At 43.8% G+C, this 23,624-nt stretch overlaps 1 protein-coding gene across 1 annotated transcript in view; it reads right to left on the reverse strand.

Moving 5' to 3' along the window:
- Positions 1-7,817: 7,817 nt before the first annotated feature.
- CISD1 (CDGSH iron sulfur domain 1) overlaps positions 7,818-23,624 on the reverse strand; it is a 114,586-nt gene continuing 98,779 nt past the window's right edge. The window contains exon 3 of the mRNA XM_085605769.1: positions 7,818-8,246. Within this exon, the coding sequence (XP_085461895.1) occupies positions 8,163-8,246 (84 nt within the window). The 3' untranslated portion in view covers positions 7,818-8,162. The remainder of the gene's footprint in view (positions 8,247-23,624) is intronic.

Here is a 23,624-nt window from a genome sequence, read left to right on the forward strand (position 1 = left end):
AGAACCGCCTCGGCGGAAACCACGTCCGCGCGCAGGTTGGTTCTGCGGCTGGTGGCTAGGCGTACGTGAGGAGGCACCCCTTCCTTGGCCAAGAAAGGGGCGAAAGGCGGAAGTTTGCGACCGCGGGGCCGAGAGGCCCAAGGACTTGGCCGTAGCCCGGGAGTCCTTAAAGCGATTCAGCGCACTGTCCGCTTTCTCGCCAAAAAGGCGAGTGCCATCAAAGGGCATGTCCATGAGAGAGCTCTGGACATCACCCAAAAATGACGTGGACCGCAGCCAGGCGTGACGTCGAAGCGCCACTGAGGTAGAAATGGCCCTACCCAGCGAGTCCGTGGTGTCAAGCCCACATTTATAGCATGTCGCACGGCATCCCTCCCATCGGCCAGAGCCTGGGTAAGTCGTGTCCGGACCTCCTCCGGACACAGAGGCAGCGCGTCCTCCACCGCATCCCACAGAGAGTGGGAATAACGGTCCAAGAGACAAGCGGTGTTCAAAGACCGCAGGCCCAAACTAAGGGAAGAGAACAGCTTCTTGCCAAACTGCTCTAGTCTCTTGGAATCCCGGTCCGGCGGGGCGGTCGGGAAAGAGGATTGGGAGGTGGAGGCCTGGATAACCAGGCTCTCAGGGGTAGGGTGTTGGGACAGAAAACTGGGGTCGCCCGGAGCAGGGCGGTGGCGCCTGGCGACGTTCCTGTCCACAGGAGGAACTGTGGAGGGCTTGGACCAGGTGCCCTGTAGAACGTCAGTGAGGGCCTCATTGAACGGCAGCAGAGGCTCAGTGGAGCTTGCTGCAGTCTGAAGCACCTCAGTGAGGACGTTCGTCCTCACAGCCACGGCAGGTAGCTCGAGCCCAAGGGCTGCGGCCGCCTTGCGCAGCACCACGGAGAAAGCAGCACCCTCCTCCGACGCCACAGTCGGAGGAGAGATGAATCCAGTGTCTGGCGAGGTATCCAGACCACTGACCTCCCCCAGTTCATCTGCCCAGTCCTGGGACAGTTGGGCCTGAGCGGCCATAGGATCCTCGGACCCCTCCCAGTAGTCCCCATCATCCGACTCCTGGTGTAGAGGAGAAAGGAACGGAGCCGGGCGGTAGACAAAATGTGTCTCTAGCGGCGTCGATCTCGGCGTCCATCGACGCCGGACCGGCGCCGGGCCCGGAGCGGGACTGAACTGGGGCACGACGTCGAGCGGAGTCGACGTCAGCGTCGGGGGTGGTACCGATGTCGACGCCGGCGGAGGAGGCGTGACTAGGTCGACCGGCGTCGACGGGGACTCGAGAACGGGTCCCTCTGGCGCTTGCGGCATCGAGGCCGGAGCCACCGGCAGGCAAGGCAGCCCAGTCGGGTCCGCAGGGCCCGAAGGCGCACCAGCGGGCGGCGACGGCGGAGCCAGGTTCCTCATGGCCGAGAGGAAGGCACTGACCTCCGCCGGCGTCGCGTCAGTCCCAGGGACCGGAGGGTATGGGGACGTGCACGGCGCCTGCGGCTCCGCCGGAGCCGCGGGGGTGGAACCACCCTGACCCTCGGCCGAGTCGCGCGACCGGCGAGGGGAGTCCGAAGAGCGATGTCGCCTCTTGGACTTCTTGGAATGCTTCGACTTACCCGAAGACTTGGATCCCGACGACCGATGGTGACGTCGGCTGCGGCTCCGCGACCGATCCTTGGACCTCCTCCTGGACCGGGATCGAGCGACGCGCGGAGCCGAGTGGCGGATCTCGAGAAGCTTACGGGACCGCTCCCGTCTAGCCTTCGAGGTCAGGGCCTTGCAGTCGGAACACGACTCCGTGTCGTGGTCGAGGCCCAAGCAGTACAGGCACCGGCGGTGATGGTCCGTAACCGACATCAGGCGGTCACAGTCAGCACAGGCTTTAAAACCAGGCATCCTACCGGCACCGGAGTCGATTGACAGGATCAAAAAGGATCAAAAAACTAGTCAAAAATTGACTAAAGGGGTAGCTCTCCCGGATCTGCGCTTACTGGCGCGGAAAAAAGAAGAACTGAAGTCAGCGCGCGAGGGCGGCGTCTAAGTACTCCGACGACGTCATTCCGGCGCACGACGCCGACGACGGACGCGGAGCCGCAGACGACGCCTAGCGACGCGCAAGGGGTATTGCTGACGAAAAATCTTCCGGATCCAGTCTGACGCCTGGGGATATTCTAAGGTGAGGAATCTAACTAACGTGTTTCTTTCAGATATTCCAGGTACCATACTTTACAGTCCAAATGAGGTGCACTAGGATGACTTGGGCCAAGTTGTACCTGATTTTCAGAACTGCAAACAGGCGAGGTAGTGGCAGGAAGACATACAGGAGTCCTGTGCTCAACTTTATGCAGAATGCGTCTCGGAGAGCGCTTTTCATGGAACAATAACATGCAGAATTCCTGACATTGTGCACGTTCGGCAGTGGCGAACAGATTTAGTCAGGGTTCCCCCCACTGTTGAATGATACTGTGTCACCTCCAGATGCAATTCATGATACATGACATTGCCAACAGTTTATCCGCCCTGGAGTTCAAAGATCCAGCCAGGAGGTGCACCAACAGGGAAATCCGCTGATGATCCAGCTTCAGAGGCGTAGGGCCTCCTGGCAGAGGACCATGGACCCCACCCTCCGCAGCTTGCATTACCTCATTGCATTGGTGCTGTCCTAGAGACCCTGAACCTTCCCCACTTTGATGGTTGGCAGAAAGGCCTTAAATACCAAGTGAAGTGCCGCAGCTCCAGCAAGTTGATGTGGAGGCAGGACTCTGCTGAAGACCAGAGTCCTCTGATCTACACCTCTCCCATAAGGCCTCCCAACCTGGCAGCTTCACATTTACCACCATCGTCAGCTCTGGGTGGGGTAGGGAGATAAGTCTGTCACTGGTCCAACTGCGATCGGGCAACCACCACTGCAGATTTTTAAACAGTATTCGACACCTGGATGGAATCGGATAGGCTTCCTTAGTGCTGGACCCTCGAGACTTAAGGTCCCACTGCAATGCTTGCATGTGCAATCTGCCAGGATCGACAAGCACGATGCAGGAGGCTAATAGGCCTAAAACCCTCAAAACCATCCTTTCTGATACCCAGAACATAGACAAACATAGGGATCATAACCAGAATGTCTTGGACTCACTGGTTCAGAGGAAAAGCTTGAAAGCGCATTGTATATAGGATGGTTACAATGAAAGGAAGCCTCTATGATGGAGTCAGTTGTTACTTTTTTTTTCTTTTTGCAGAGTTTTATATAGCACGAACCTGACCCGAAGGTATCTGGTATCAGAGCGCTTTACAGAGCACAAGTTGCGTTACATGAGATCACATTAATTTTTGTTGGGCACAGGGAGATTAAGTGATTTTCCCAGAATCACAGGATGTTCAGCGTCATTGCCGAGACTCAAACCTGGTTTCCCAGATTTGAGGTTGACCACCCTAGCCGTTAGGCCAACTCCTCTCCAGCAGGTTAATTGAACACCCCAACAACGTCAAGAGGTCTGCAGTCGTCTAAAAATTGTCCGCGACCAACTGCGGCGAGCCTTCCTTCAGCAGCCAGTAGTCAAGGTATCAGAGGAATGGTACCAGTGACCTTAATTGGGCAGCAACCACCGTCTTCCCCTTTGTTAACACCCATGGGGCACGTGTGAGGCCGTAAGGGAGGACAGAAAATGACAGTGACCCTCCTTGAACTACAGGTAGCATATGTGGGTCAGAATGATGGGATAAGAAAATAAGTGTCCTGCAGATCACCAGCATTCAGTGTCTGGAATTCAGGGCAGAAGAACCTGGATGAAATAGAGCATCCTGAATGTGTCTTTGTGTATGAAGGCATTAGGTGTTAGAACATCCAAAACAGGATGGAGGCCTCTGCCATGCTCAGCACAAGCAAGAATGGGGAATAGAGTCCCTGCTTCCGATGTCAGAACTCTCATGGATTCCCTGGCCAAAAGAGCCTGCACTTCAGGGCATTAAACAGATATATGGTCATCTGACAACCCTTCCGCTCTAGGTGCAAAGAGTGGTGGGTCGAAAAGGAATGGCAGGGTGTAACCTCATTGGACAATCTACAGGACCCATTTGTCTTTGGTGCTTTGTCACTACTTGCGAAAGTGGCTGATTTGCAGGCCCATCCAATGGCTGTGTGATTCTAAGGCGTACTAAAGAGTTTTTGCGGTTTTTGCCAGAGGGAAAGAAAATTAAGAGAACGCAGACTTCAATAGTTCGGCTATTGCCTGATGGACCCATGATCGGACCTCAAATGAGCTGGGAAGCCTGTTGGGCAGGCCATGGGGGCTGGTGTGGGAAATACACCAAGGACCTAGTGCTTATCCCATAAGAGATCAAAACTTGTGTGACGATTGCCGGACTGGAGCGGAGGGACCCAGAGAAGGTGCCATGGCTCAGCTTTCTTTAAAATGTTCCAGGGCAGTGCACGCCTTTTTGCCATAAAGGCAGAAGTCATTGAAAGGCATGTCCCTTTAGGAAACCTGGACATCCACACAGAATCCCATGGAACTCATCCATGCGAAAGCACCGAACCACCACACTAGTCCTCACATACCTGCCTTGGTGATCTGTGGCGTCCAGGCCTGAGCATATGACTAATTTGGCTGCATCCCAACCATCGTGAATAGTTTGGGCAAGTCAAATGTGTACGTTTTCTGGGACTGCACATAAGATTTCACACACCATATCCCAAAGTACTTGGGTATAACCACCAATAGCCAGATTGTATTAACTGACCTCAAGGCAAGACTGGCTAAGTGGAGCATATGCTTGCCAAAAGTATTCACTCATTTTGACATCTTATTCGGGCGGAGTTGTTGGAAACAGATTAGGATTAACTTTACTGATGAACCTCTACCACTAAGTGCTCAGGTGTCGGATACTGGGTACAAAATATGGGTTGCCTGGAGCAGGTCTATGGCGACGGGTGATTTGTCAGTTGACGGGTGCCTTGGCATGTCTAAGCCCAAGTGCCCAACCGTGTGTCCGTATGGGCTTCACTGAAGGGTAAAGAAGGTTCAGTAGGTGTCTGACACCAGGCGGTAGGACCTCCTTGAGGATGTGTGTTAACTTCCATAGTGAGAAGGTGAAAGTCAAGGACCTCAGCTGCCCTTCTGATTACTCTCTCATTGGAAATCTCCTCTGGTGCTGGTTCAGGGGAAAAAAACAACTCCGTGTTAGGTGAGGGGTCCAGTCCACCTGCGCCTGTTATTCTGTGTACCAGCTGTCTGCATCATAAGGAGGGGTAAATTCTTCCCTGTCCCTTCCATTGCCGTCTCCATATGGCGGTCTATGATCGGAGTCTGACGCAAAAAGCTGGGCCAAAGTATGTGTGGCCACTTTGTAGAGGCAATTATACCAAAGTCCGATGGATTTAGTATCGGCTGTGGCAAGCCAATATCGGTACGTGTCCTCAGTTGGCCAAAGTCATCTTGGAGTCGGACAGAACAATGGGTAGGGAGTCCTTCTCTGGCATCAGTGGCATCGGCACATGCGTCGCTGTACAAAGGGCTGGTGCAGGTTTCGGAGCACTGTCGGATGCCAGTAGAGAACAAGAGGCGGGTTTGAGGGCTCCAAACAGCTCCAAGAGCGAATCCACTAATGGTAATCTGCCGGAAGACCATGCAGATCCTTGAGGACTGTAGATGTGTCAAGAATTCCTGTCATACAAGGGAAACACGCCCTTATGTAAACAGGAGAGCTGTTACATAACTCAAGGGAAACACGCCCTTATGTAAACAGGAGAGCTGTTACATAACTCAAGGGAAACACGCCCTTATGTAAACAGGAGAGCTGTTACATAACTCAAGGGAAACACGCCCTTATGTAAACAGGAGAGCTGTTACATAACTCAAGGGAAACACGCCCTTATGTAAACAGGAGAGCTGTTACATAACTCAAGGAAAACACGCCCTATAAAGGGAGGAACCGGGAGGTACAAGGCTGTCGGATATTGTGTTTACACCGACGTACCTGCTTCGTGAAGAGCAGTGTTCCGGAGTGGTGCTCCAGTAAGGCAAGAACGGAGGTAGGTCGAGTCGTTACTCCCTGGGCCGTGTCTTGCCCCATCGTCACCTGTGAAGGACCCGGAAGCTCTACCGGTCTACCATTGAGCTTCGCTTTTTGACTCGGCTGAGTCCAAGCGCAGTGGCGCTTTTGCTGGTTGGAGTCGTAACTCCCAGCCCGACCAGAGACACAGGGACTGCCAGCTGTAACGCACACCAGGAGGTGTTTGCCGCGTTACAGACTCGGAAGTCCACAGGATCGATCGAGCGGCTGCTCTCGGTTCAGTCTTCTTGCTTGTGATTGGGGTATCGGTGACGCATCACCAGGAGGTGACTCCGCGTCCCGGTGCAGTCTGAGGAAGAGGTTGAGCGGCTGCTCCCTTCAGGTAGAGACCCCGGCTGGGTGTTTCCCTGACTCCTCGATTCTCCCCAACACTCTTCGTGCCCCTCACAGCCTACCGATTGGCATTGTCGGCCATTTCATTTCTGCCCTCTGTTGGCATACGCCGGGATCGGCGTATATGCAGAGGACGGTTAGGACCATCCGTGCTGTGGGCTGGTAACGTACTTAGCCTGGAGGATTCCAGTGACTATAACTTTTGTTTGTTCTTTGTATTTTATTTGCCTTCATTAAAAGAACTAACCCTTCACAAGTGGTTGCGTCCTCATTGTCGTGTCTGTTAAACGATCCTGAGACGTTCAGGGCGTTACAAGATGCTACAAAAGAACCAGAAGCATGCCAAAGATGCGCAGCATAGTCTTATGAAAGGCTGCAACCTGCTGCAATGACTATGATGCCCCCAATAATTCAGGGTGTGTCGAACTAGAGAACGAATGTACTCCTATGTAGAACAAGCAAGAGACAGGGTGAAGCCCTCGCAGGATGGGGCCTAGTCAAGCTTGGACTTCTTGTGGTTCGTCTTAAACACACCTGACGCAATGAAGATAGGCCTTAGAAACAACTTTGGGAGCAGAAGCTGATCTCGAATTCAACTTAGAGGGACCTGCTCGCAGCCTTCTGGTGTTTCGTCACATAGAGATTCGCCTTGTGATATCGGATGGTTTCCATGTTAATCTGAGCACAGTTATCAAAGACCTTGGAGTTGTGCGACCAATCCAAGTACCAAAGGCACATGTCATGGGGATCTGTCACAGACAGTTCTTACCAGGCTAAAACCCTGTTATCTTAGGTTGTGACATCACTTGCACACTGGAAATATTTGGGGGGGAAATTTCCCACAAGTGAAGAAATGGAATGAGCAGAGCTCCAGATCGGAGTCTGAAGGAGCAGAATAAAAGAAAATGACATCAGTGCAGCATGGGTGGTGCTTATATGCGTCTGTTTGTTACTCACTATAAGTAGTCAATGTACACAGAAAACAATGAGTAATCTAAGGTGTTAGCTACTTTCCCCTAGAGGTTTGCAATTTTTTAGACTAAGTCCAGGAGATACTCGAAACGCTGGTTGGTGCACGTTGGTGGGCGGTATTCTTGAAGGCGAGCGGTTCAACTAATTTACTTACTGTAAATTAAAAAAAAAAAATACAATATTGTGTGGTTGCTGTTATTAGATTATTGTAGACTGCATTCTGAATGATACAGACTGATCAATGATACTGACTAATGTTGATTTTGTAATTAGCTCTACCTCTCGTGGATTTGCGCCATCTCAGTTTCAGAATACAGCCTCTACAATAAAGGGCCGTGACCTCCAGTTAATGCCATCTACTAACGGTATTTTTTTTGTTTTTTTTTAATCAAGTGTAATAATGGAATCACATGTGCATTTTCCACTTACAAACTATTAAAGACAACTTAAGCACAACTATTCAGATCTCCCAAATAATTTAATTGTTCATTGTACATCTCGGATTACATTCCAATATCATCATTTTATTGTCACGTTCATTGTCAAATTATTAATGAAAACTATTAGTGACATTGCAGAAAATACATTTTTACCAGATATTCTCCAAAAAAATACAAATATGAGCATCATAGTGTTTTAACAAATAAGACAATGGCAATAAAATACACAGACAAAAGCGCAAAGTATTCCATGAACTCCAGCGCAAAATAATTAGAGTGGCTTTTATTCATCATGTTGAAAGGATGGAAGAATAACCATGATTTGGATTCCGTTCCATGGGCCCCCCAACAGCACTACTCCGCACTATTTCTTCTTCACAATCAAAGGCCCCACATTGTCCCCAGTATCTTCATTGTGTTTCGTGTGAGAGCCATCACAAAATGGAAACTAAGAGAAAAGAAACAGAAAACAAGTACTTGAATTAAAGCATTTACTTTTACATGGGGTGCCACTATTCAAATAGTGCAAGTGCTGAGGCATAGACCGCTAAACTTTATTTGTAGTTACTTACTAGAAGACCTGCATAAAGCCACTACCTTGTCCCATGGCCTATTCAAAGCGCTAAACATGACAATTACTTGGAAACAATTTAGTTTCCTTACAAGGTAATGAAGATTCCCAACTATTTAAATTCACTTGTTTTGACCTACGTGATCATGACACTAAGTTGACATTTCATTCAAAATCCTGCACATTCACACTGCAGAGGCCACCAGAATAAAAATAAATTACCCACTGTTTTGTAATTAAATTGAATATGTTAAAAACTGAAATTACACAGCTTTTATTAAGATAGTTATAGTAATGATGATAACCTATTTGATGTGTTAAATAACTAATGCAAAATAAATTAACAAAATGAAGAAATAGTTATACTTGAAATTACATCTATCAGAAGTAAAGAGTTAACTAAAAAGGCCATAACAACAACAGCTATTGTATATATATATATATAGTACTCAGTTATAGGAGTCTCAAAACACTATAATAATGGCGTTATGGAATGTCGCAATGCTGGTAATTTTGTATTGGCATTTTGCACTCATGCGGTGTCTGTGAAAACTAAACTATCGCTCATCTCAATTTGCAGAATGTGACTGATGCTCAAAGAGTGCAGGTCATCACATCATCATCAACATGAGTGACAGATTAGCAGCACAGGTTTGGATTATCCAGACAAGTGTTGGTTTAGATAGTGGATGATTATAAAGTGTTCAATTACACTTAAACAACGTAGCAGGCATTAGTTGGTTTTGTAATACTTTTAACGCTGATATAACCCATGGGGTGTTAAGCACTGTTCGAACTGGGATTTGCTATTTCTTGAAAACCTGAAATACAATTAACTGGACTTATGAAATATTGACTATGCTGGCCATTGAGAATCTTCATCTTAACAGTGGGTATTATATTCTGAATTTTACATTTTGGTTTTACAAACTTTTACAACTTAGGTCTTCAAGGTGGTGAAAATTACATGTTCCATGCAGCTCTAGTTGTCACAGATCTCTCTTAATATTTCACAGCAGAGAATGAAACTCTCACCAAAGGAAAATGCATTTGTATAATCTTTGAGAAACCCTTGCAAATGTATGTAAAAAAGAATTGTACAATAACTAAGCAGAAATTATAGCTTTATCCCTAAGATCAAAGCAACAGCAAACCTTTTCATAAATGAGATGTAATGTCAGTTTTATGAACAATGAAGTAAGACATTTCTTTCTGGAAGCAGCTAGGCAATGCGGTGTGTGAGGTTCCGTAAGATGCAATTGGGTCAAGAATATTCCAGTTCCGATTTAAGAAATATCCTACAAAAGAATGTATCACTTGATTGGATGCCATAGCATGTGTATTGGTATTTAAGAAAAGAGTAAAAATTTTAAATGGAGGTTCTCCTGCCAAACTAAACGGCACAATATCTGTGAGATGGACTATGTACTATTCAAATAAAATCACTGAGACAATGAAAACCTATTAAGAAAAAGGAGTTTGTGGAAAGATGAAATAATAGAAAGACATGTTGATTATAATATTGTCAGTAACTAAGTTTACTAAGAAATATAAATAATATGTTCTAAGGAAGCAAGTGACCACGAAACACATGTTGGCTGCATTTGTTGACAGTATATTGTAACACTTGAATTAACTATAAGTTATTAGGAATAATAATCATTATAGAATTGGAAAATTTGAATAAAGACCAAAGGAGACAATTAATAATTGGATTTCTGTGAATATATATGGACGCTGAAAAAGCAATAAATATGGGTTTTCCTATTTGTGGAGCTATATTTGAGTTCCATATTGCCATTTTACCTACGATGTTACTATTATTTTCTTGCTCCTCTCTGAAATCTTTGGTGGTATTAGAAACTGATGAACGTACTGCAAATTAATATATTCTTGCGAGAAAGCCTCACAAATGCATTACTGAAACTTGACCTTGGAAAACGGACTCAAGTGCTGCTGCCACTGTATAAAGATATTTTATAGCACTATGATTTTAGACTCATTACAATTATGAATACAGTGGCGGCTGGTACAATTTAAAATGGTAGGGTGTAAATGCATGGCGATATAGGAGTTAGCAAGTGAAGCACACCAGTCCAGCTTTTTCAAGAGGCCAGTGGGATATTCTCTCCTTGAAAATGATGAAAATTAAGGAGCATATATGTGCATTTTGCAGCACATTTTGTGTGTCTGTATGGACCCCTCCGCCTGTGCACACTGTCTGATCCCATCACCTTGTGTAATCTGCAGTGAACAACCACAACGCCCAAGAGGGATACCCAGGGCTTCATTTGAGACATTGGTTGCAGGTGAGGTCCACGGCACTCATTTTTGAGGACCAGCACTTTTCTCTCCTCAGTCAGAAATTGATCCAGGTCAAGAGAGAGAAAAACACACAAGGGGAAAGAAGTAGGAAGATAAAAGTTGGGAAAACGTCTCAAAGGGAGGAAGCAGGTACCTGAAAGAATGAGTAAAGTATATGGAAGTGCCTGGTGGTTGATTAAAGAGGCATGAAGCTGAATCACGACTACACAGTTTTGATATCTAGCACACCGAAATTAAATAGCGCTGGCTGTGGGTTTTTGAAAAAAATGTTGGGCCACGGAATTTAATGTTTAACAAACTGAGCACTAAGGGTAACACTGCCCTGGCATGTATTTTGTAAATAGGGTTTTGCCCTGGATAAGATCTAAAACTCTGGACAGACGTTCAAAGGTCATTACGTGGTACCAAACTGGCTTCAGAGATAGCCATGGCAAACTTGATAATGGGATGGCCCTCTCAATGCTTGTTAAAAGGCACTTGGCACACTCCTCTCCCGACATATTTGTGTGCTTGATCTATACTCGAACTGCATTCGAAACAATAGACCGTAACAAACTATTTCACTCTTCAGACGATCCCTCAGGCATTATACAAGGAGACATGGGTCGAGTCAAAATGGGGGATGGCTCATTGCTTACCAGTCTCGCCCAGCTAATATGTCATCTCTATGTGACGGGCATGGCCCCTAACCTGAATAACAGAACCTACCCTCCAAAACATGGTGGAATGCCAAGCCAGCTCATAATGTATGCAGAAGACACAGTCATATATATATTTTTTTAATCAAACAGGAATTGCCTTGCAGCGTTTACTGTACCAGCTCAAATATTACTGTGCTGCCAACAACGCAAGTGTAAAATAAATTAAAAAAGGTCCAATGTTTTGCACATTGATATCAGGCTGAGCAGATCGAGCCAGCTGGTACATAAACAAGACCATCCGATCTGCGGATTCCTAAAGGCATCTGCACCTATGGTTTACCAGCAAAGGTTTCCATCCCTTTCCATGCAAGCAGAAGAAACAAAATGAAATGATTCACACATTCCTGAAACTAGCCAACAACTTATCAGGACCCTATTTAATATAGGTCCTCTCCAAGGTAGGCCTGTGAAATCTTCCCTCGCACAGATTAATCAAGTGGAAATAGCGGAATACAATCTGCTAACAGACAGGCCAACTAAGCTACTGGCAAAACTGCTATAGGGCCAGACAGAGGTCCTTAAAATCTCTCCAATGGAAGTAATTATGAACTTACAAGAAGCTAAAATCGATCGCATCTGGAGCCTATGACTAAGTCAATCATCACACCCAATTTGACCGCAATCTAGGATTCTGCTGTTCCCTGGCAGCAATTTAAATCTCTAGTCAGGAAACAACAGCGCATTCGCATCTTTCTCTGCACTTGACAGTTCGCCCGGTCTCATCCTCAAGCATGTTAGCATTTTATTAAACCCTTAAAGTCAAAACTGCGAACAATTCTACCTGAAGAGGCAACCTCATGTAACTTGAAATTCCTACCCTTTACACTTCGAGTTATGTCTGGGAAGTGGCCCAGCATGGTACGCAAGCGTATGAAAAGCCATCCAAGCAAGTATCGCAGAAGCCACCAGAGCAGAGAATCTGGATGTGCGGCAGCTGAAATCAAGTATGGTGTACAACTGTCCCCGTCCTGGGTTGGGCTGGCCACAGGAGAAGCATTCCATACAAGAAAAGGTAAGGCTGAGAACGACAGGAGGAATCAGTCAAGTGAATGATAAGGGGAGCTGAATACTGCTGTTCTAAATGTTCCACACGATTAAAAAGTGTAGTAGGCGCAATATGGTGCAGAGGTTTTAGAAGTGGAAGTAATTAGGCAAATCTCAACGCGCCTCGCAGCTTCGTATCATAAGAGACCCAGAAACCCAAAGGATCTTTGGTTGCGCTTGGTGGGCTCGTCACCTGGACACCACAACTAAGTTGTTACTAAGTGCAACATAGCTCTGCCGGCGTGTTTCCCCTCAGCCAGAGTGTCTCGAGCCCAGGGATTTGCCTGCAGTGGACCATGGTTTTCCGCCATAATCAAAGTGCTTCCAATGTAAACTCCTTCATTCTCTTGAAATAACGAGAGCAGATGAAGTAAGTACCAGCGCCAGTCCTGATGCTGCTTTCATGTTGTTAGTATTAGTGGACGGCATAACAGCAGCACCCGGATAGGGCAGGCAAAACCCGGAACTCACATAGGGACCAGGAGGATGCATCTGTGTTCCCTCTGCTCACATGCAGTATAGGTTGAAAAGAGCTTAAGTACGCATGTCAGGTTGACCATGGAAAACGAAATGGCCAAGCTGACATACGCACTTCATTTTCACTGCATGGCAGGGTGGCTGCAGCCTGTCAATCATTTTGCCTCAACCAGCCCACAGTATGTAATCGGGCATCACCGTGATGATAGAAATCACTGCCAGGCAATAATTAAATTTACTTTGTTTAAAACTGCAAAAAAACAACTATATAATTTATTTGCAATGCCCTGATGCTCCTTTGGACAGCATCGCCACTGGAAAAATAAGTGTTCCGTACCCCATTTAAAAAACATTATTGCACAGTAATCCAGCTCATTAAGTTGTAGTTCTTAAGGTAACAGCAACATTTTTTCCAGAAAAGTCTTTGAACCGAACAAGAAGCATTAGTAGACGATAAAGTGATACTTAACTTGGCTCTCAGAAAAAGGTATGGATTAGTACTAAAGCCTATGCTATGAAATCTCTGTACTATACCTTCCTAGATTTCCGAGAGCCTGTGACACAGCTGGCCACAATTTCCTTTCGTCAAAGCTGCAAGCTTGGGGTGATGACTACAAGCAGCATATCTATGATAAAGTTACCGCACACAGTCACTTGATTCAAGGTTTTCCTTCACAACTGTAGGTCATGCACAAGTCTAATCTGTACTCTAAATAGTCTAAATCTGAGAGTCACTCTTGCACCCCTACGATTTAATCTTTTTATAGCGGACATGTAAGCAATTTGTTACAAGTTGATACTTCTCCCCAAAATTAAGAAGACACCAATTGCCCCTAATAACGTTATACACTTCAAGCCTTAGCTGTTAATGCAACTCTTAATAAGATAAACATGCATCATTTCAAAAGTACAATTATGCATTTTGGACAGTTAAAATGCCTTGTTCATACATGAGCACCGTTGTTCATTTAAGCTGGGGGGCGTTATACAAACGAGCGTTGAACATTGTACGAAACCAAGGTTATAGCCGAAATGAGAGCTTAAATACAGTACCCCATTTCTTTCTGTGTCCTAGAAATAAAAGGACTGCAATAAAAATCCCCTTGCCATCCACCCTTCATTTCATATAGCAACAAAAAACATTCTATAATGAAGTAAAGGGAGCCTTCAATGTAGTCCTCTCTGTTTCAATGTGAAAAGAAGATGTGGGTCTGGCTTTAATATGTCAATACATAAAAGCACAGGTATGCCTGCTTGGAATCTAAGTATACCCCATTGAATAGCCCCCAGTTAGGGTGAACTCAGTCTTGAGTTGCTAGTGTTCTGGTTCAGAGAGGACTTTGCTTGGCAATTCAGACTGGACAGCTCCCACTAGAGCAGGGTCAACACTGATTTGCATACGGCTGGGTTCATACTGAGGCATGATGGGCAAAATAACGATAGACTTGGATGTAGCTCAGAATAATTACCCGTGGATGAGATTAATTCAAGCATTCCACCCATCACTTTTTTTGTGTACTTTAATGCACAGTGTTCTGTGTCAGAAAATTAAAAACAGACCTCTTGCCATTGCTTATTGAGATTGCATCTTACTGGCCTTTCTCATGTGGTTAGACACTTCTTTCAAGCCTTGATCTCATAAACACTCTGCATGAATTCATGTAACTTAATGTCACCCAAGAGCAGCCATGCCTTTAATTCCATGAATTGGCATATTTAGGATATTTACAACAACCATTAGTTAGTCAAAATCTTGGTTCACAGTAAGAACAAGTTCTGGGAGTTGTAGAATCACACATTCAAGAGAGATTGCTTAAATTAAAATGTATAACATCAACTGGAGATCTTTTTCAACATACACATTGATCTAAAGAAGGAAACTATTTAAGATTAGTTAATTCACTGAATTTACTTTTTCTAAAAAAGTTCTAAAAGTAAACTAATCATTTATAGAAAACATACTGTATAAAAAAAACTAAGTACTTTGGTAAACATTTACTAATATGGGAATACTACCCAGTCGCAGGAGCCACTGGGTAGTTAGAATTGGGTCTGCTTTTCGAATGACAGAGCACTTTTTGGTTTGCTAATTACTTTGGCACCATTTGAAGAATCTTAATGAAACTTTACTAAAAAGAAAGTTCATTCACCTCATCTCCTTCCTGGAAAGATTTTGGGTGATCCGTCAAGATATATATATATAGTTTATACAGACAACGCAAAAACTGCTAAATGGATTATACCAAATTTGGCAGAAAGTTAGATCTTGATCCAGAAAGCGTGCTTTTTGTGACTTGGTGTAAATCTGTTCAGTAGTTTGAGTAATTAAGGTTCAGATACTTCGAGAGTCCCTCAAACCCAATTTTTTTAAAATGGAGCTTTTGGATCGAACTAGGGGGGACTTTTCCCTTGAGCCAATTGGCTCCCCCGTGAGTCATTCTTGCAATTTCATGCGCTCTGACAGGCTGCCAGCAACATGAGAAATAGGTTACTGGGAGCCATTACAGGAGATTTAGTCTCTTGTCCTGAAGTTTTAAAATAAAAAATATAAGGGGGACTACCCTGCTCCCCTCAGCCCAGGACAAGATAAATAAATAAAATAATTGCCAGTTTTTTTTCACGATTTCACAGGACCACAGCAAACAAATTGCGGACCGCAAATATTTTTAAAATATTTGGGGAGGGGTTCGTGAGCCTAAGCCTAAGCCCTAAGCCCATTTTGGTCCCCAGGGCCATGTGCCATTAATAATTGAAAAGGAGCTCACGGCCCCCCCTTACCGATCAGATGGCAGCCCCCAGGACCACATACCCTGGGAACAAAAGACGGATAAGGAAGGGGGGGCCTTGTGGTCCCCCTCCTTGAGCATTTGTAGGCCCTGGGACCCCAATCCCTAGGGGGCAAAATCAACTTTAAAAAGGGAGGAGGGCCACGCAGGGCCCCTCCCGAGCCTTAAAAGGCCCAGGGACACAATCAACCAGGGTTGGCTCAAGTACTTTGTCCAGGAGAGCCCACCACAGGGATAGAGTAACTTCCCTGCCCGCACTAGGGAAGCATGAGTTTGCTCTTGCCTGGTGGGAGCATTTTTAAATCTCCTGCTAGGCAGTAGCTAACATGTCTTCCCTGCCTGCAGCAGCGCGGGAAGGGAAGGCAAGTCTGCTCTCTGCCAGTGGGAAATTTAAACATGCTCCTGCCAGGTGGGAACAGACTTCTGTTTCCGTGCCCATACTCATGTGGGCAGAGAAACAGATATTGCTTCACCCCAGAGGAAGCATGCATAAAACAGTTGCCTGCAGGCCAAGCCTTGTGGCCAACCCCCGCTGCACATGGCTGAAAGACGTGCGCAGCATGGGCTTGGCTTCCTGCAGGGGGTTGGATGCCAACCCCATGCCACGCACAACCAAAGGCACAACCAAAGGCCATGTGCGGCCTGCGGTTGGTTGCCTTGGGGGGGGGAGGGGGAGCCTAAGAGAGGCGGTTGCAACCAAACCCTACCGCGCAAGACCAAAGGCCATGAATGCTGGGGGTTGGCTTGATGTATGGTAACAAAATATGACTAGGTAATAATAAAAAAATCAACAACAAAAAAAATCATTGGTGCTTCAAAATAAACTGCGCTTTTTTGTACTTCTATCCATATTTGTTTTATAGAGTGATGTGTAAAAAAAAAAAACTTGGAAGAGGTCATCAATGATGTAGCTTGAGATGTCTTGAGTGATGTCAAAGAACAGGTCATGAGTGATGTAATATGTTATGTCATAAGCAGTGCATGGTGGGGACACAAGTTATAGTTCGCTCTACTAACTATAAGTGGTGAATTTCTGTGTTCTTTTTAGTGGAAACGTTATGTTGGTAATGACATTCGCGTTAACCTTGGGTTTTTTCAGTGAATATATACATTGTTTATTAACTACAGAGGCAGAAATAGCGGCGCTGTAGTTATGATTAGGTCATAGTTTCCACTTAAACATCATTGTACTTAATAGGTTTGATGCCATTGAATGAAACTGCAAGAAAACAGAACAACCACTGTAAGGTTGTTTTGTTAAGTTTTGTGCAGATCCATCAAGCACTGCCTTAAAAATAAGAGAAGTCTCAAAAGTGACATTCCCCATTTTAACGCCTACAGAATTCTTTGGTCCGTGACACAGGAAAAAAAAAAACACTGAATGAAAGCACACAAAATGTGACATGTAAATAAAACATTACTCACAGATGTTTCTTTGCTTAGTTTGGTGTATATCCATTCAGTACTTTAAGTGTTCCAGTCAGGCATGAACAGGTTACATTTTAGAGATTCTGAATCATTAATTTATGGACCCTCCGTGGATTTGCAACTCCAGTTAAAAAAACATAACAAAAACAAACTAACAAAGGCACGCCACAAGACGAGGACACTTTCTCCCAACATCCAATGCAGATTTGCAAATCCGGCTGCGGATTTGCAAATCTACTGTGCTCTGACTGGCTGCCCATCACACATTAATTTAGTGTGCGTGTTCTGGTTTGCATGACTTATGTGAGGTATGAATTGTGGTTCTATCTGTAACATGCGAATTTCAGTATTTTTTGGTTTCAATTTGTAACCTTAACTGCACTTTAACCGTTTCTCTAACTGAGTTTCTTAGGTTTTTTTTTGTTAAACATGGGCAAACTGGTTTTAATGGAGCAAACCAGAACTTACCTTTAAAAAATATTTTTACCCCAGCCAACGAACTGGACAAGCCAGCCCACAGTCTCCATTGTACTGGCTGGTGCTTCCTCTCATGCCCAGTTCTCATATACACAGTAACAAATTGTAATAGTGTGATACGAGTTCAAAATATTTACTGAAAAACTCATAGGTTACTAGAACGAAAGGTTCTCTTTTCTAACATCTCACCCCTCAGAACTACATCATGGATAACAAATAAATGAATAAATAAACCACCAGCCCATTCCCTGCCACAACTTTGAGCAAAATAAGTGTGTGTGCGTGTGTGTATCATGATTTAATAGAAAAATATTATTCAAGCGTATTTCAAGCAGTATTTGTGTGTATTATGATTTCATTCAATAAATATTCACAAGCCCTCAATGCCCCTCATGCGGTATATTAGTATACAGTGATGACACATCCATCCTGTTTATAGTCAGGATGTCAAGGTATATTTTGTATTTGGTTCAAGAAATTAACTATAAGAGGATATCTACCCCGAAATGTGATCCATTTGCCACTACAACTGATCTATCTGGTGGATTGACTTCATTTTATATACTTTTTGAAGGAGAAGTTAGTGGGTGATCGTCCTTTAACAATAAACAAAAAATACATTCAAACACTTGCCATAACTTATGTCACTTGTCATGTTATTATATTCATAGCTGTGTGCTTGTGCCATTTCAAAATTGCTGTTATGAACATGGCAGCTGGCACAAGTTATGGGGAGTGCTTTTATAAACCTAACTAGCGCAATTTGGTGGTTTTATGCCTTGGAACATAAACCACAGTAACTCACTTTTTAATTGTATTGTGAGAGTGTGTGTGTATGTGTGTATATCTACAGTAAACTACACGCGGACCAGAGACATAATCACGCCCTCTACTGCTCATACATTTGGGAAACCAACTACATGTTCCCCTAAACCACATTCTTTTACAGAACCCTCACCCTCTACTGCACTATATGCGACACATTGCAGGACCAGCGAAATAACGCACACCCTCTGCTGTAACATATGCAACATATTGTAGGACCAGGGAACTAATACTTTCCCTCTACTGCATACATTGCATGACCAGGGATCCACTTCACACCCCTACTTTACCTAACAAAAAGACAAGGGGTAATTACTCAAACCACTGTCTGACTTACCCCCTACTGCATCCAAACAGGACCAGGGGTAAAGTACAAAATACACGTTCTCACCTCACCCCCCTACTGCATCCAAACAGGGCCAGGGAACTCAACGCATGGACTCAACCCTAGCCAGGACTCCTCATAAATTCTTGCATACAACATGGCATTGCAAAATATACTCGGACAACCAATTTGGTAACAACCAAAGTCCTCCACTCCGTTTAGCGACCTCTCACCCAAACATATCTCAGACACTTCTCCACCTTGGTGAGCGTTAGAGAGCGGCATCTCACTTGCAATTCAGGTCGCCGACTGTGCCCACACCAAAATACACTGCTTACAGTCCGTTATGCTGGAAGACTGCACATTACTCAACTACTGCCGGAGTCTTCAACCACTGAACCAGTCTACTAAACTGCTCCACTCTTGCGCTGCTGAACACCGCTGTTACTCACAACACGTGGCAGACGATATGCGCTCTAGACTTTTATTACTCCACTTACCATGTCAAGAGTGATGTAATATGTGAGGTCATAAGCAGTGCGTTGCGGGGGCGTTCGGTATAGTTAGCGCAGGTAACTAAAACTGCTAAATTTCACTGGCCTTGTACAAGGGAAATCTGAGCCTAACTAGAATGTCTCTGTAACATATATATATCTGATGCCAATGAGATGTGGACCAGCAAATTAATCAGCTGGAACGGCTATATAGATCTTTTTATCATCTTTAGCGGCACTATAGAATCAGCCAATGAGTTTGCCAGCAGTCTGAACAATAATGATTTGAACCTCAGGTTTAGTGGTGAAATCAGTAAACTGTCTGTTAACTTTCTGGACCTGAGGGTATTTGTCTCCAATGGTAGATTATGTACGACTTTACACAGAAAACCAACGGCGGGCAATTCCGTTCTGCATTCCGATAGATGCCATATGGATAAACTGATTCATAGCATTCCATATGGTGAGCTGTTGAGAATTAAGAGGAATTGTACCAGAGAATGTGATTTTCACTGAGCCGCAGCAGATAGCACAGCTACATTCCTCACGCGGGGATATTCAGAAGCCACTCTACGTAGCGCTAGATGCAAGGTAGACACCAAGGACAGAATAGAACTAATAAGTGGTCCTTCTGCGACTAAACAGAAGAAAGAACAATCTACTCTGTTCTCCAATATGGATTGCAGAAGGATTACCAGTTATTCGAGTAATCACAATGACCTTAGACAAATACTTAAGAAGAATTGGCACATCCTTAGATCTGATCCGGTCATTGGGGAAGATCTGACCAGAGCACCGCAATTATCATTCAGGAAGGCCAGATCATTACAAGATCATCTTGTTCAGAGCCATTATTCTTCACAAAGAAAAGACTTGCGTCAAGGTCCAGTCAAAGGATTCTACCCATGCCGAAAGTGCAAGGCATGTAAAAATAGTGACAAGATCCTAACGTATGAGGTTCCAGACCTTAAGTCCCCTAAGCGAATTGGAAAATTTATGAATTGCAATACTCCCTACACGGTGTGCTGCTTAACTTGCCCATGTGGTCTTAGGTACATTGGGAGCACCATACATCCTACTAAGATCAGGATCTTGGAACATCTGCGAGCCATCACCACATGTGATGTTAATTATCCGGTGGCCCGCCATTTCAAAAGTCATCATAGCAGTAACAGGAATCTGTTACGCTTCTTTTGCCTTGATCATGTACCCATGAATACACGAGGAGGAGATAGGCTTCTCAAACTCCGTAGATTGGAGTCCCGATTCATAATTGATTTACAAACTAAAATACCACAGGGCCTCAATAGCAGTGAGGAATTAGCTATACACCTTTAATCTACAGAACACATAGGACAGGTTGTCAGTACATCTATATGTATTGTGTAGCATAAGAATTAATGTAAACTTTTGTATGCATTAACTGTGGCCAAGTAGGATATTAAGTCCTCCCCCTACATTTTAAATTTTCAATCTCTCTGTAAAAGCCCCCTTTATCATTTTTGTTTGGTATTTGATTTGCTCTGATTGGGTGCTCCATTAGTGGGTTGTCTCTCTTTGTAGGTGGTTTTGTTGATTTCAGATTCACCAGATTGACTCAGACAGAGAACGCCCATCTTTGGGCTTTATTGTAATTACAACATGCTAGCTTGGTTCTCTTTGTCCTTGACACCCACATCAATAGGGATTACACAATAGAGACAGCCCATAATAACACATATTGATTGTCTGAATGAATTAACAACAAGATGTTGATGTGTATATATATACTTATTTATGTTGTTTATGAAATGTTTCAATTAACAATGAATTTGCATCATGATTTCATTTGCATGTTCAAAGATGGCCGGAACTTTTCTTTGTTCGCATCTGTTAAGTCCCTTGTCTATGTTTGTGCAACTGGGAGCCAAATCACCAATCATTGTAAAGCAACTGGTTTAAATTACATTGCCCGGGGACGCCGTGTAAAATTGACAAAGGCAGTCGCCGAAACGAGTCTTTTGTGTGCACCTTAACCAAATAAATCTGGTTATAAATTTCCCACGAGTGCTGTACTTCGTACCTTGAAGCGGTGTGAGATATATATATATATATATAAATATAAAACTTTGATGAGGATCGCTACCTCGCTTGAGAGCGCGCGCGCACACACACACACACCTTAGAAGAGCCACTTGAAATTTTAAAGCAGTGTTTATTCAAGCAGACACAAAAGAAGCATATATATGCCCGTGATAGAGCATAGACGTTATCTTTCATCTAGCTCTACAATTTCACCCTCAAAACAATTGGTGACATTATTTTACGATAAGGACAAATGTATGATAGGTTATCGAGTATAAAGAACACACACAAATTAAGCCTGATTTAGATACTGCATCGTAAAAGCATGCAGAATGTTAGACTTGGGTTTATGATGACATTAACCGCCAATAAGCTAATGTAAAGTTTAACAAATATATTGACACATTTTCTTTATGCATAGATGAACAGAGGAATCAAAAGATAAAGACATTTCTATACAAGAATGAAACTGTTCGGGTTAGAAAAACACTTACTAACACAAGAACGTGTAATGTGAGCAAGGACATTGAAGAGAGAAAGATGCTACACAAGAAAGGTTATAATTTGCGCTATGTAAAGTTCTTTTTCTTAAAAATTTGCTTTTCAAATCCTGAACGATATATTAACATAACGTGCAAAGAGACTTGCAAATTAAATGCGAAATAATAATGAAGTGTTAAAAAAAAATATATAGGGGTACCTTACATGATGTAATTATAAACCATTAATCTGTCTAACTGAAGAACTAATGCACTGTTGAATAATGCAAGATTCAAATTATAGCACAAATTAATCGTGCACAACTTTATCTCCTGAAGGCCTCAAAACTTGCTTTTATTTCCTAGGATAAACTTATGAACTTAATAGTCTGAAGCCTATGGGAACCGTTTGTAAATTTCTACTTGTGCGCTAACACTCAATAATTCCTTTCATATTTGTAGCTTACTTGACTAGACTTGCAACACAATTGTTACTTCTAAGAGCACAGGATTGAGAGAGGTCTGACAAAGGGTGAGAACATGAACACGCCTATTTCCTAAATGTCACAACCAATCATGTGACTAAAGTACAGTGGTCTTGAGGAAAATGGAAAGTAATGGATTACTTAATTCTTCCACATTTGTATACTTTTACCTACTACACCATCTCCTCCTACTGAAACTGACCAATGGGACAGTGTGGTCCGACAAATTTGGGGATGTCAAGGGGTGTAAACCAGAAATTGATTGAGTATAATTGCCAAACGTCTGAACAGGGGCGCTGCCTATCTTGCCCATCTCCCCTCTGCCCATCTTGCGGTACAGAGGCTGATGATTTGGACTTCCAGATACAATGCGAACTTTGAGGAAATACTACATTAGCTGGCATCTGATAGGCTTGCTTAGGGGAATCTTTCTGGCTGGAAGGTTTCAGAGAAAACGCTATGGCATTGACGCTTCAGTGCGGACAGGGACAGACAATCCTGTCCATGAACTGGAACTGGTAATTTGGAAATTTACTGAACTTTCAGTGATGGGGTTTGTATTGAGAGAAATAATTTTCCTATAATATTTACTTTCTTAGGACAAAATCTCCCACGGCTGAAGATAGCTCCCTTAAAAATTGGATTTCACAGCTTGTAAATGCATTATTAAATCTGTTCAATTTTACCTAGATTGTATGCCAATCATCTGAAATTAGATTAAAAAAAACAAACAGATAAAATGCTTTGCCGATTCTGCTTCATTATTTGCTGGGGCTAAATTAAGCTGATCTATGAACAACGAATTGGGTGGTAGAAATTACTTGGGAGCTTACTTTGACCTTTTCTAAATACTAACAATTATCCTATTCCAGGTCCTCATATGATAATGGTTCATCCCCTAAGTATTCTGGTCCCTTTCAGCACAGAACATGAGCCTTTGGAGGACCTACTGGGATTAGTGTGGTACCAGAGGTTATTCTGAGATAAAATAAATTGGATCAACTAAAATAGTTTCTGCGGTCCAATACGTTTTACGCTACAACACTATCAAGCACATTTCTGTAAAATGTCTGAGATGGAAATAATTTGCCAACAGAAAAAGCCCACTGAAGTAATAATGAATCACTAAAATTAATTTTCTTTTTTCAGGCCAAATACAAACTTTAATCTGCACAATAATGGCAAGAGAATTACATAAAATGTCCACTGGAGAGGGGACAATACATATGTGTGACCACAAGTTTCATAAGGGCTCTCAATTACTTTCCACTCAGGAGGTCCTCTAGTGGGCCAATAACTATAAAATCTGCAATTCTACAAATGGTCACCATCAGGGTCATTAGAC

The sequence above is a fragment of the Triturus cristatus genome, chromosome 1_2 (genome assembly GCF_964204655.1).
Source record: "Triturus cristatus chromosome 1_2, aTriCri1.1, whole genome shotgun sequence".
Classification (NCBI taxonomy): Eukaryota; Metazoa; Chordata; class Amphibia; order Caudata; family Salamandridae; genus Triturus; species Triturus cristatus.